Source organism: Pyrus communis, chromosome 2, assembly GCF_963583255.1.
Source record: "Pyrus communis chromosome 2, drPyrComm1.1, whole genome shotgun sequence".
Classification (NCBI taxonomy): Eukaryota; Viridiplantae; Streptophyta; class Magnoliopsida; order Rosales; family Rosaceae; genus Pyrus; species Pyrus communis.
This window is the reverse complement of record NC_084804.1, coordinates 16,579,560-16,593,996: the sequence shown is the minus strand read 5'-3', so window position 1 is coordinate 16,593,996 and position 14,437 is coordinate 16,579,560. Positions and strand designations below refer to the sequence as shown.

Here is a 14,437-nt window from a genome sequence, read left to right as displayed (position 1 = left end):
AAGCATGTGATACAATAATAAAACCAGCCATCAATCACAATTTATAAACCTTGAATATAAATCATTCATAAGAAATCAATACCAAACCTTTGAAAACTCTGAAGAAGTCACTTAGACATTCAACGGTTCGTCTGAAACAAATCACAATATCTCACAACCATAATCTCATACAACACAATGAAAAGTAGGGCTAGAAGGATGCAGTTTGACCGAACCCTACATAAGTAACCAAACAGGAAATGGCCCCCCAAAGCGGATTAACCAAGCAGAGCCACCCCTAAGAAAGTAACCAAGCAAGCAGTGACCCCCCAATGCGGATTAACCAAGCAGAGTCACTCCTACAACTGTTAGGAAGTGATCACCCAATGCGGATTAACCAAGCACGATCACTCCTAAGCATACATGGCTATAAGGATCGCCCAACACGAATTAACCAAGCGCGATCCATGCATATAGTATTGTCCCCCAATGCGGACTAACCAAGCAAGACCACTAGTGACCCCCCAATGCGGATTAACCAAGCAGGGTCCTAGTCCACTACTAGCCCTCACCTTTCAGCAAATCAAGCCAATCATATAAAACAAACCATATTTCCAATATGCACATCAAATCCCACTTCATAAACTACCTCAATGGCTAAATATAAAAATTAAAAATTTATAGGAAACATAATTATAAAACCAATTCATATTCACATATATTAAAGTCACTCACATTTCATCATATCATACCATCCATGCAAATCAACCACCTTTCAATATGCACGTCAAAACACATATCACGATCATCATCAGTACACAAGCCAAATCATGTTTAATAAACATAGGTCTATGGCTAAATATATACATACATACATATATATATATATATATATATAATTACATTTCAATAGAACTCACATTATAAAACCAAGTCATATTCGCAGATGATACCAATATAAGAAATTAAGGTGATAACCATATCACATATGTTCAAGTCACTCTCTAACCAATGTAGGCCACTAGACTTCACTTAAGTCTCCCATGGTACTAATTTTATTATTTAGAATGTAATGAGACATGTTGACAACAATTCAACTCTCGGTCAACGATAGGGTCCACCACTCTACGTAATTCGATCTTGAAGATCCGCACATCGGATTTATGATCCATAACTTCCCAAAGTCCACATTATGTTTCTAGAATAACATACTAAAATTTCATTATGATCCAACGGTCGGATTGTCGTCAATCACACAAACAAGTGGCGGTCCAAATTGATCACCACACCAAACAATTGAATTTTGGGAAACCGAGCTAGACATAGGTTCACAAGGTCACTAAAAGGTATTTGGAACCTAGACAACACTCGTGAACGATCTCACGCACCGCCACACGCGGTGGTAGTCAAGATGGATGGTTTAGAAACCCCGAATTTTCAACATTAACTAGATGAGCTCAAATTTACGTGGTAGCTAGAGCTCAACAAGGGAAACACTTTTCACAATTAGGCCGACGATAAATTCTAACCGGAAACCGTCCAAATTCACCGGAGAAAACCAGATTTCTAGGGTTCTAAACCCCTAACTCTAAAATGAATACGAAAGCACCTCACTCAAAGGAAAGGGTTGCCGGAATCACCGGGAAAATGATAAAACCGCCAAAAAAGTCGTGAGCTTTGTGGCTTCGAACTGCAAAGATGGAAAAGAAATTAGAAAATCTAACACCACAAAGATGTAGGGTTCGTCAAAAGCTTTCCATGGACACCAAAATCACCCAAAATGGAGCTCGGATGAAGAAGATACAAATGGGTCAAGTTTGTGGGTTAATGGGTCCAAATCTCCCCTAAAACGGGTTAGTAACAGCTACCCCCTTCCATTTTCAGAAACCTCTCCCTTTTCTGGAGGTTTCACTCCCATTTATAGCATTTTGGTAAAATTACCAAAATGCCATCAACTTCAAACGACTCTAACTTCTCCGTTCTGACTCGGAAATAAGATCCGTTTATGCCTACGCACTCATGGGATCGAACTCTACCTAACCAATTCAAGAGTTGACCAAAAAGATCGAGAAAATTGGAAATGACTAAAGTACCCCTCACTTCATTTTTCTCAAATTTGGAGAAATAAAGAACTAGTTCCAATCAAATCTTCGAAATACGTCAAGAATAAAATAAAATAATAATTTTGGAGATGGGATATCACAGTTTGACTACACATTGGACTAGCCAGCCCATTGGAATAGCTTACTTTGATTCTGACTAGGAAACTTGACCAGTCCTTGTTGCCACCAAAGGTGCCACGTGTCATGCGCCCAAAAAATCAATGTCCCACAAAAGTGAAATTCACTTGTTTGCCTTTATTTATTTATTTTTGGACAAGAGCTTAACTTCATTAAACTTAAAACAAAATACAAAGCCAACCAACGGCTCAAGACAAACAGTGGGATGCCAAATTCCACAACTATAGAGCCCTAAAAATGAAAACACAAGACAAAAAGAAATAAAATCTAATATCCATCACATAAACGCAGCCCTCCACAATCGAACTTTTGCCAGCAATCATCGGAATGACAACCATATAGAAACTGGAATGAAGTAGGATCCACAAAGAGTCAATCACATCAACATTAACCAAAAAAAAGAGACAAAATCCACATAAAAAATCAGATCTCAGAGCTGTGCAATCCACCGAGCCATTTAGATCTGTACCACCAACCACCACATCTGCAAGAAACGAACCAAGTTGATATAACACGGGGTGGAGAGGGCCAAAGGGATGTGTAAAACACCTTTACTACGACGGAGGCTGCATAACACTTCACCCAAAATTTTATACATGCCGGTAAAGTAGAGGGCAATAGGGTAGAGATCCACATCGGAAATCGAGTCCAAAACTCAAAGATCTGATTTTTGGTAGGGATTAAGGGGAGGTGAAGCGGGGTCGGAGATGGAGATGTAGGCAAGGGAAAAAAAGGAAGAAGGGAGTGAAGGAATAGGGCTGCATAAATGGAAATAGAAAAAGAAGCATGGGCAACAAGGAGGAGGAGAAGAGAGGGAAGACAACAAAACAAGAAAGCCATAGATAAAACCGGTAAGATGTGTTGGGAAAACAACAAGGACGACCGAGACTGTGACCTCGAAATCGACAACCATAGGTTGCAGAGGGTAGGACACAGACCAAAGATTAAGGAGGAGAAGAAAAAAGAGAAGGTAAGGGGTTGCCTGCCGACCCTAACCAAAGGAATGAGTCAGCAACAAAAATCAACGAAAAAGGGCTTCTGCTGGAGAGAAAAGAGAGGGAGTGGCTAGGTCAGAAGGGCTTCTGTTTATCCACTATCCACACCCAACTCTCAACTCACTCGCTTGTTTGCCTCAATTAGAGAAATGACACAGAAGATGATCACTTGAGTAGCACAAGTAGAATAACTCATAATTTTAGTTATTAGACTGCCAAAATATAATAATTTTCTCAATTGACCATTCGCATCCGATGTTTTAATAAAGGGAAAATTCACTCGTTTGCCTCTATTAGATAGATGACACAGAAGAGAATCCACTGGAGTAGCACAAGTATAATAACTCGAATTTTAGGCATTAGATTGCCAAAGTAGTCGACATGTAAAATTTCAATGTAGTTATCGGAGCCCACCTGTTTATATGAGTTTGAATTCTCTTTTTAAGTTAGTGTAATTTGGAATATCATTTTGTCATGAAGAAAGCTTTCATTAGCACTCCTACAAACTCGTTATGCACATCATGTGCACTTTCTCTCATATTCTTTGTAAGGGAAAATAGCACGTAGGGGTGGGTTCAAAAAACCGAAAACCGAAAAAAACCGACAACCGAACCGGATCGAGGCCGAAAAAAACCGAACCGCAAAAAAACCGAACCAAACCGAATCTGACCAGTTCGGTTTCGGTTTTTGAGGCTCGGAAACCGAACCGAACCGATATATATATATATATATATATATAATTTTTTTGAATATTTATAAACTGTTTAGTCATACAATCATAACAAAACAGAACCTATTGCCAAGTTGGTTTCAATGAAACTGTACAAGCTGAAGGCATGGGTTCGAACCCTCATGCCTCCAGGATTTGTGAGGTTATTTTTAATTTTTTAATGTTTTTAACAAAACCCTTAAGCCTTAACAAATAACAAAACCCTGCCTTGACTCCCTGTAACTAAAGCCACCGTTGTAACCCTAACCCTTAAGCCTCTTCTCTCTCATTCCCTACTTCCCTTCCGGCCTTCCCTGCCTTCAGTTCTTCTTCTTCAGTCTCGCGCAGCCTGAGGCCCTGAGCCAGTGAGCCTCATCTCTCTCTCGCTCTGTCTCTCTCAATCTCTCACATGGTCACATGACTCACACCTTGCCCTCGCCGCCAGCGCCAATCTTTGATCTCGCCGTCAGCTTGTTCTTGCCGTGGCTATCATTAGGCCTCCAGGACATCATGCGGAACAAAACAAAGCTATGGGATTTTTTCTGTACAACAATGTAGCTATTGCAACAAGTGTCCTTTTAAATGAAAAGGTATGACCTGCCTTGTAGTTATTCAGAAATTAGAACTTCACTTTTGAGCCTTGCAGTTTCCTTTTATTTTATTTTCTTATGAAACGTGGAATACTTGTTTTGAAAATTCAACTGTTTTTTTCACACGTTCTAATTGACAGCCAGAATTGGGTATCAACAAAATTTTAATCGTTGATTGGGATGTGCATCATGGTAACAGTACTCAAAAGATGTTCTGGAAGGATCCTCGTGTTTTATTCTTCTCGGTTCATAGGTATGCCAGAATTTTGAATTGATACTTGTTCTTTTCCTTGATCTTCTAAGCATATGTTTAACATAACAAAGTTGAAGTTAGATTCCATCATGTAGTGTTTTGTTAAGATGTGCTGCTTGGGATTCCTTTGTTCTTTTCTTGAATTTAAGTTTCCTACAAGGTTTTTATTTACACTTTTCAAGGATTCTGTAATTTTCAATTTTCTAACTTCTATCATTGTATCAAAAGTTATCACATTGGAGCTTGTAGTATGTAACTTGTTTGGTTGACTTGTCTTGCATAAGATCAAAGTTCCTAATTCTGATGACAGTATGGTGTTGTGCTTTTTTCAGGCATGAGTTTGGAAGTTTTTATCCAGCTAATGGTGACGGCTTCTATACTATGATTGGAGAAGGACCAGGAGCAGGATACAACATTAATGTCCCCTGGGAAAATGGCCAGTGTGGGGACGCAGACTATTTTGCAGTTTGGGATCATGTTTTGGTTCCTGTTGCCAAGGTGTTTAATCCAGACTTAATTATGGTCTCTGCAGGATTTGATGCAGGTTGGTGGGCTAACTTTCTCTATTTAATGCAGGTTGCAGAATGAGTTTTCATTTTATTGTGTGGATAGTTTAGCTTGCAGTAGTACTTATCTTTGATTTCTATTTAAGTATCATAATTGTTAATTTTCAAATTTGTTGAAACAGCTGCCGGTGATCCTGTAGGGGGTTGTCGTGTCACACCATATGGATACGCAGTTATGTTGAAAAAGGTCATTTTACAGTGTCTCTTTTCTCATTAATGTGGCCTTGATTATTGTATGTTTGACATATTTTTATTGTCTCTCAGTTGATGAGTTTTGCCAACGGAAAAATCGTGTTGGCTTTAGAAGGAGGATACAATCTCGAATCTATTGCAAGTTCAACTCTTTCTTGTGTTGAAGTTCTGCTGGACGACAATCCTATTCATGGGTCTTCAGAGGCATACCCATTTGAGTCTACATGGCGTGTGATACAAGCGGTATATTAATGTTGAAATAGGACTTATTACAAAATGGATGCAAGTTGTTTTCATATACTTTTTTTAAGCTACTTGGGGAAAACCGAACCGAACCGAACCGAACCCACCCCTAATAGCACGGTGACCTTTCCATAGTCCCAATAACAATTTCTACATTGTTAAGTGCAAAAGACATTCTCCAATATTGGTTGGTAATTTTTGAGTTTTACAAATAGATAAGCAGTTACACAAAAATGCATAGACATATATAGAGATGAAGATATTGAGAGAGATTGAGAGTAATAACTTTACGAAAAATCTACAAAATCAGAGAGAAAAAATGTACACCATTGTTTGCCCTATTTCAAGACTGAAGGCAACCAACTTAGAGAGATCAACCCATCAAACCATATCAGATGGATATCATCCTTTCCTTTTCTCTACACGATCCTACTGCATCCGGACGATGTTGATTCCCTGTGCTTCTCTACAACTTGCCTGCCAGGGGATGTAGAAGTTTCTATGTGCTTCTTGGCGAGATCGGATAAGTTTTCATGGACTACCTTGTTCCCTCAATCGGCTTTAGTTGCCGTGTAATTAGAGGGAACCTGGCCAGTCATGCCAGGCATGGCTCGGACGTTTATGTCAATAGGCAGAAGGCGGAACTGGATGTCAAGCTCCTGGAATATGCGTACCATCTCTTCGACCAAATAGCCTCTCCTTACAAACCTTTCTCCTATGTCCTGGAAGTTCATTCTATGTTGAGGCCAAATTGCAAACCGTACCCTATTTAGTTCTTCTACATCCTTCGTTATAATCATTGGTGCTGGATACCAGTGCTCCTTCTTGTTCTCGATGTAACTGTAATCGCAAACCACATGAAATAATTTATTAACCAGACATTACAGTTAAGAGTTGAGGTTTTCCGCGTTTTCACAAAACTAATACAATATTTTAAAGTACGAAGTGACAAAAGATAGTTCTGCATACCTGATTATTCTTTCCCTCATTAAAACAATCCTATCTGGCGGAGTTGATACATGGATGCAGAACTCAATAGCATCTCCCGTGTCAGGACTACGATAGTAGTTAAGGATGGGCAAAGTCGCGAGGATGCTGTTTGGGTACACGATTTTTGTGTTGTCATACCTTAGGAAAACTGTACTCAAGATGTTCATTTCTTCAACTACCATCTGAGAGTGATTGATAAACAAATTAGGCACCACACATTGATAAGAAAAAAACTTTCGCATGTGACACAGATAAAGATGGAAATGTACCTGAACTCCGTCTATTTCGCAACGATCTCCCACGTCAAATGGATGCATCACGAATAAAAATATGATTGCTTCAAATATCGTCTTGCAGGTGTTACCAAAGACAAATGCCACAACCACAAGCTGAGAACTCACAAACAAGAGAAATTTGCTGGTGGCAATTCCTAGAACCAGAAGCCATATAACAATTATAACAATAGCAACTATTATGTTCACCACGCGATGAAGTGTATTCACAGCTGTTTTGGTATCATTCAGCGTCAGAGCAAGTGCTCTCCGTTCTCTGAAGGCACTGACCTGGAACCAATTCAGCACGTTACTTATCAAGCTAATAAAAACAACGTTCAGGCATTGTTTTGATGACGTAGGGGGTTTTAAACACTCTAACATGAAACTCTCCTGCAGAGTTGCATTCACGTTCATACATGAGGGTTTGTTTCAGAGTCCAACACTTAAAATATGAAACTTACCACCCAATTTTTCAAGGCAGATTTGCTGATTCTCTTGTGCTCAGATGCCCCTTCAAAAAGACTCATGGTCTTCACAGCCTCGTCTTCTTCCATGAAACGCATCAAGTCCTCCAGGTATATGAACCTAAAAGAAAAATGGGTAAGTGAGATTCGATCAAAAGATAGAATGTAAGGGAGACAAAATCAAGAGAAAAAAAATGAAAAAATTAAAATGAAGATTACCCACTTTTATGTTTCTAAGGGTTTCTATGGTCTTCAAAACAATAAGTGCAGAAAACATTGGCATATAGCATTTTTTCACTCTAGGTTGTATTCTTATTTTTTATTTTCTCTCTTACTTCCTCGTTGACTTAGAAGTGTCTCCTCGTCAACTTAGGAGCATCTCCTCGTTTCCCCTTTTAATTTCTCAAACATATTATCATCCCTTGATATGCGTGGCACAAAACTGGCACCTTAACACAGATGGCATACTTGCACAAATCATGTGATATGAAGTAGTCAACTAACAGTAACATAGCATAAATCTATATCTTCCATACAACAGATGGCATTGAATATCTAAAATTAGAAACAAAAACAGCTAATAGAATTCATTAGGCATTCCAAATGTGAAGAAAACAATAACTGATGGAAAATCAGGACCACACAAGAAACAAATAGGAACCGAAGTTTAGAAACACCATAACAAGGTAAAACCAAGTAACAGTCCAGATCAACTCGTAAACCCGTGTGATTATAACGAAGATGGGAACATTCGAAACTTACTTGGAACCACGCCTAGCCACATTCTGGAATATCTTTTTAGCAGCAGCCTTTGCCTCAACCTCACTCCTGATCTGAGTATCAGCTTCATCCTCACCAGTGGCATCCAGAATCTGCTCATCAAGCGTCTTAAGATGCCCTTTTCTAACAATATTCATCAGCCTCTTCATATTCCAAGCAGACACATTCTTGGGATTGAGCTTATGCAAGTGATCAATCGTGATCCCGGTCTCCTCTGCCTTCTTGGAAAGTGGCTTAGAATACTTGGTGCTCTTCCCAATAAGCCCGCTACCCGCAATCACCCTCCCACTCCTTATCGAACCACTCCCAATCACCCTCCCAATCCTAGCGGACGGGAATGCATTTGCCTTGAGGTCCGGAGGCATAGTAGCCCCGGCATTCTGCAGCTTCCTGACCTCATCCGCCAGCCTGTCGTCCTCCTCCTCCGCATTCTGCATCTCAATCAAAGGCCGCCCGGACAGCGTCTCAATCACATACTGATTAAAAAGCGAGTCCTGAATCCGATCAAAATATGACCTCACATGGAATGACGAAGCCAGCACCTTCACAATCAACGTCTTCACCAGCCACAGCAACACTCCAATCAAGAGACAGAACAAGATTTTCGTCACATAAGCGACCACCTCGCTATTGGTCTCCCTTTCCACCTTCTTATCAAACATGAAATGCCATGCTATCAGAACCAGGCCGAGCCAGAGGCAGTTCTGCACCGCCTTTCGGACTCCATACACGAAATACAAAACTCTCTTCCGCAGAAGGAAATTCCTCTCCACAAAAAACACTATGATCCTAATCCCCCAACCCGAAACCAATCTCCCGCATATCAGAACCAAAATCAAGACCTCCCACTTCCACAATTTCAGTTTCCACAAGCTCTTCTCCCTCAGAACTGGAATCGTCAGCGTGCAAACCACCGCCCCAATGATCAAAACCAAGCTTACCCACTGAAGCAGCGTCAATGCGTTGAAGTTCGCCCTCTTGTACTCGTGCGGCACGTCCTCCTCCAGAAACGGGTCGTCGTCGTCGTCGTCGCCGCCGCGGCTCAGCAACCCGGACCTCATCTGACCCGATTTCGGGATCTGTCCCGACCGCGGGATCCGGCCCGACTTGAAATCCGGCTCTTCGGGCGGGTCCACTAGTCTGGACTTGGTCTTTATTCTCAACAAATCGGACTTGTTCGAGAACGAAGGCTCTCGGCGGAATGAGGCGTTGGAAGTGCACCGGACGACGTCGTCCTGTCCGTTGCTCAACCTCTCGCTGCGGCGCCGCTCCTCATCGGGGGACTCCCTGTATCGCCTCCGAACCGACTCGGCTTGCGGCGTATCGGTGAGGTCCGGCGCCGGCGATTGGAACGAGACTTTGAGCTCCTTCGAGTTGCGGGAGTTCCTCGGACTCGGCGACTCGGCCAGGGGCGGCAAATCGCGCTCGCTCTGCAGCTCCTCCATCTCCAAATCCATATCCAGCGTCATGTCGCCGGAGGCTCGCTGCTTATGCAGGAACTGCCCAATCAGCTTCGACGGCGGATCCTCCCCAGTCCCCTCATCCGTCTTCCCACGCTGCACGAAATCAAAATTCTCGGCATTGCCAGCGCCGTTGCCTTCCCCGTGCCAGAAATCGATGCTGGACTGCCGCCAAACCTTCCTGCCATTTTTGGCAGGGTCGCTGGTGCTTGTGGACGAATCTGCGCCTTCGTCGATTTTGACGATGACTTCCCGGCGGTCGGCCAAATCGACGTCCGTCATCGGCTGGGTGTGGTGGCGGTGGTCGTGATCCAGAAGAATGGGGAGCTCCTCGTGGTTGATGTCTTCTGCTCCGGCGGATATCTTCCTCATATGCTTGGCAGAGCCATGGGATTTAAACGGTTTCTTGATGGAGAACTCCATTACACGACGACACCACTGGTAATTATAATAAACAATCTCCTCCCAATCAAAAATTAATCTTTTTTTTCTGTTAAATTTAAATAAAAAACAATAAAAATAAACTACAAGTGAGAGAAAAGTTGAAAAAAAAATACAGAAAGGTTGGAAAATTTGGTTTTGATTAGGGTTCGCGGGGGATTAGGTTGACGCGTGTCCTCGTATAACAAGACGAAGCTTCTTTTTTATGAGTTGATTGAACACACGAGAGAGAGAGAGAGAGAGCAGAGGAGAGAGAGAAAGTGCAGAGGAGGGGGGGAAGAGAGAGTGAAGCTGCAACAGAGAAACGTGTGGACGGCGACGAGTACGGCGTTATTGAAAGGAGAGGGACAGAGATGGGTTGGGCCGCTTTGCATGGGGAAGGTTTTGAAATTTGCATCGTTTAGTCCAGCTACGAAGAAAATGACACTAAGTTGGGGTAATTACTATTATGCCATTTGTGGTTTTCTTTGGTGAAAAATCCAAAAAAAAAAACGAAATTACCTTTCGCGAGAATATAAAAAGATTTACCATTACTGAAAAATTGAATTACCATAGGCTAGTGGTCATTTTAGCACTCATCCAACAAGTAACAAATGATTGCAAGTGACTCTTTATCATAATGGTGGAAAGATGTTCATCTCTTACATGACAACATGAATTCGAACCTCATCAATAACTAATCTTACATCTAATTCAACAAATTTATCGTTTTGGCAAAAAAAAAAAAAAAAAAAAAAAAAAAGAAGAAGTAACAAATGATTCAAAAATTGTTATTCATATCATAAAACATGTAAAGAAATTGATCATAGAAAACTCCTAAAAAAAGTTTGGCAGAGAAATTGTTGTAATCGAGTAAACGTTAAAACACACGAGAGAGAGCAGAGGAGAGAGAAAGTGCAGAGGAAGGGGGAAAGAGAGTGTGAAGCTGCAACAGAGAAACGTGTGGACGGCGACGAGTACGGCGTTATTGAAAGGAGAGGGACAGGGATGGGTTGGGCCGCTTTGCATGGGGAAGGTTTTGAAATATGCATCGTTTAGTCCAGCTACGTAGAAATGACACTAAGTTGGGTGTTTAATTACTATTATGCCATTTGTGTTTTTCTTTGGTGAAAAATCCAAAAAAAAAAAAAAAAAGGAAATTACCTTTCACGAGAATACAAAAAGATTTACCATTACTAAAAAATTGAATTACCATAGGCTAGTAGTAATTTTAGCACTCATCCAACAAGTAACAAATGATTGCAAGTTGCTTTTTACTATAGTAGTGGAAAGATGTTTATCTCTTGCATGACGACATAGGTTCGAACCTTATCGATAGCTAATCTTATATCTAATTCAACAAATCTATCGTTTTGGCAAAAAAAAAAGTAACAAATGATTCAAAAATCGTTATTCATATCATAAAACATGTAAAGAAATTGATCATAGAAAACTCCTAAAAAAAGCTTGGCAGAGAAATTGGTGTAATCGAGTAAACATTAAAGCTCATGCGTTGAATTTTTCTTGTAACAAAAAAAAAAAAAAAAAAATCTCAAAATAATGGTATTGGTGCAAGAAAACCTACCCTTTTTTGTTGAATACAACTTAATAAAAGAGAAGTAAGGTATTAAAATGACCGAAATAACCTTAAACAAAAGTCATGTGTGAGGCACATGACTTCTATTGGATGAAAAACTGAATAGAATTAGGGACATACGACAAATTAATGATTTCAAAAAGTTGGTATGATAAATTGTTTAAAATTTTAGTTTATATGGAAAATTGAAAAATGCGTACAAGTTCATATAACATTTCAAAATTTTTTTCCATACAATTATATATATTTTTGAAGTATAAGTAGATATTTATTTGTATGTTGTGTAATAAATTTAATTAAAATTAGAAAAACCGCCCGGCCTAGGATATCAGGCATTAAACCCTTAAAATTTTCTTTCATCATCACATTGAGTGGCATCACCGTTTGGTAAACATTCGCAGGAGCTACTACATAAAAAAATTTATTCATATTTTTCAAAAGTTGATTTGTACAAATGAATCATGATAAAAATAAATAAATAAAAAAACCAGCTACTTTTATTATATTTCTTGTAAGATTTTGTAAATTTGGGTCGACACGCTACGCGAGCTTGAAAGGCAAAATGGTAATTTTGCAGCGCACTGCCTCGACCTTGGCGCGCTTGCTTCTCTTCTCCCGGTCACGTGGCGCCGTTCCATTCAGACCCCACAAAAAGCCCGCGAAATCTTTTCAAACGACACGTCGGTAACGCACTCGAACCCGCATCAGCACAACACGCCCATACAATCAACGATACGTGGCACGCATCCAACGGACTGTTTCTTAGTCATCAAACACTCAAAGTAACAGTACAACTTTGCAACCATACGACAGCAATATACGCGCTACGTGTCTCGGACACTGAGTCTACGGCAATGTTTGGTAATTAATAATTTAATTGTATTGTAAACGACATGGGCCGGAAATGGTGGAGGTAACAAAACGCCAAAAGGGCATGTCGTTGGGAGGAAATATCGATTGATTTAGTAAGTATGAACGGATGGTATATTTTCGTTGCTTGCGAAACCAAAACCAACCAAAAGAAGGGTGGTCACTATCTACAGCTCCATGCTTTGCGTGACACAATTGGTGCTTAGGTGTTTGCCTATGTTGGGTTGGAATCTGGATACAAGAATTAGTTCCAACTTATCACCCAATTAGATTAGACTTGTAGTCGTTATCCGGAGAAAAATTGGTAAAGTGGCGTGATTCTTGTCGCTAGGCAGTGTTCTTAGTTTATGTTTGATTTGACTGTTAGTTTTTGTGTGCTGATTTATGCAACAAAACAATGATGATAGCGTCCATAGTTTAGTTAAAAGATGGAATGTGTTCAAACTTGATGAATAATGATGCACAGAGAAAATATCTCACACCTTAAGCCTCCGACCTATGACTTTTGGCTTTTGAGTTGGCGGCAATCCTACCGTTCCTTCCCCCTTGTTTTTCTCTCATTTCTTGTTTTCCAAGTTTCATTTGGCTTGCAATGGAAGCGTTGTGGTACATTGTTTTTTGTTCTTTGGTCTTAGGACTATGGCTTTTATTTTGGTGGGTCGATTTGTTTCAATCATAGGCTGTCTTCTTTTTAATAATATCACAATTTGTTGTGTTTTATAGTCTCGCTAGAGCCGATGGATATTTATCTTGTTATGCTGATTTGCATCCGATATGTATTAATGACCAATGTTATTTTAGTGTTTTTTTTTAGTCAAAGTTATTTTAGTGTTTGAACTTGATATTTTATCTCTTGTTGGTTGCGATTCTCTTCAAATCATGCCGATTTTGCTTTATGTTTGTCTTAGAAGCTTACTGATCACTTGAGAAAGTGTATCCATATTTAACGTCATATTTGTTCTTCAATGCATGCCTCTTCCAGTTGGGTTGAAGAACCTGTTATCTTTTAAGGGTGGGTTTATTGCACCGGACGATCTCGGACTGCACTAGATTTAGGGACTAAGCTGGACTGGCTTAGACTACACTAAGCTGGACGGATTTAGTGAAGCGTTTAGTGCAGTGTCGGACTAAAAAACAGAATAATAAAAATAACAAAAAAATAATCTTTATTTTTCTTTCCATTTTTTGGAACTCTCTCTGTCTTTTTTTACCCTTTCTTTTTTCTTATTATTCCCCTAAGTTAGTCAAAGTGCACAAATTGATAAGCACAAAATGAAGACATGCCTCACTTTCAGTTCTCAATTCCTAAATTTTTTTTTTTCTTCCCAAATTTCCAATTTCCACCAAAAACCCAAATGACTGCTCCTTCCAATTTCGTCGGCGGCCATGGTGAGTTTTCCCATCCGACAACCTATCTCTTTCCTTTGTTTTCCCGTCTAAATCCATCTCGCCAAATCCCTCTCTCTCCTAATTTCGTCGGCGGCCATGGCGAGTTTTCTTGTCTGGGTGGTTCTACTTTAGGGGGTTATGGGTCGTAATCAGATTCTAGGTGGTTCTGCACTCCCTCGCGATGCAAGCATGTGGTGGTGGGTCGAGGGGCTCTAGGAAGACAAGAGGTAATGACATAGTCATAACTAATACTAAGGTTTCAGTCAGGACTAGCTAGTGACGCCTAGCGAAGTTTGGAGTCGAGGCGAGTTCGACCTAGCGACATTTAAGTTAGTCCTTTGCTACGCCAAACACAAGATTACACAGATTGTTAGTCCAGTATTGTCCAGTGAATACTAACGATATCAAACAAACGTCCCCTAAAG

The 14,437-nt window shown here is 40.3% G+C and overlaps 2 protein-coding genes across 2 annotated transcripts; one reads left to right on the top strand and one right to left on the bottom strand.

The window, feature by feature from the left end:
• The first annotated feature begins 4,177 nt into the window (after positions 1–4,177).
• On the top strand, positions 4,178–5,784 carry LOC137723628 (histone deacetylase 5-like). The gene is made up of 5 exons (XM_068462828.1): positions 4,178–4,513; positions 4,654–4,766; positions 5,099–5,310; positions 5,455–5,519; positions 5,597–5,784. The coding sequence occupies exons 1-5, from the start codon at positions 4,454–4,456 to the stop codon at positions 5,774–5,776; spliced, it is 630 nt and encodes a 209-aa protein (XP_068318929.1). The 5' UTR covers positions 4,178–4,453; the 3' UTR covers positions 5,777–5,784.
• Positions 5,785–5,941: 157 nt separating this feature from the next.
• Positions 5,942–10,427, bottom strand: LOC137726209 (mechanosensitive ion channel protein 6-like). The gene is made up of 5 exons (XM_068465096.1): positions 8,259–10,427; positions 7,494–7,617; positions 7,027–7,320; positions 6,737–6,939; positions 5,942–6,607 (listed from the first exon to the last, which is right to left on the bottom strand). Exons 1-5 carry the CDS (start codon positions 10,157–10,159, stop codon positions 6,319–6,321), a joined length of 2,811 nt encoding a protein of 936 aa, XP_068321197.1. The 5' UTR covers positions 10,160–10,427; the 3' UTR covers positions 5,942–6,318.
• Positions 10,428–14,437: the final 4,010 nt, after the last annotated feature.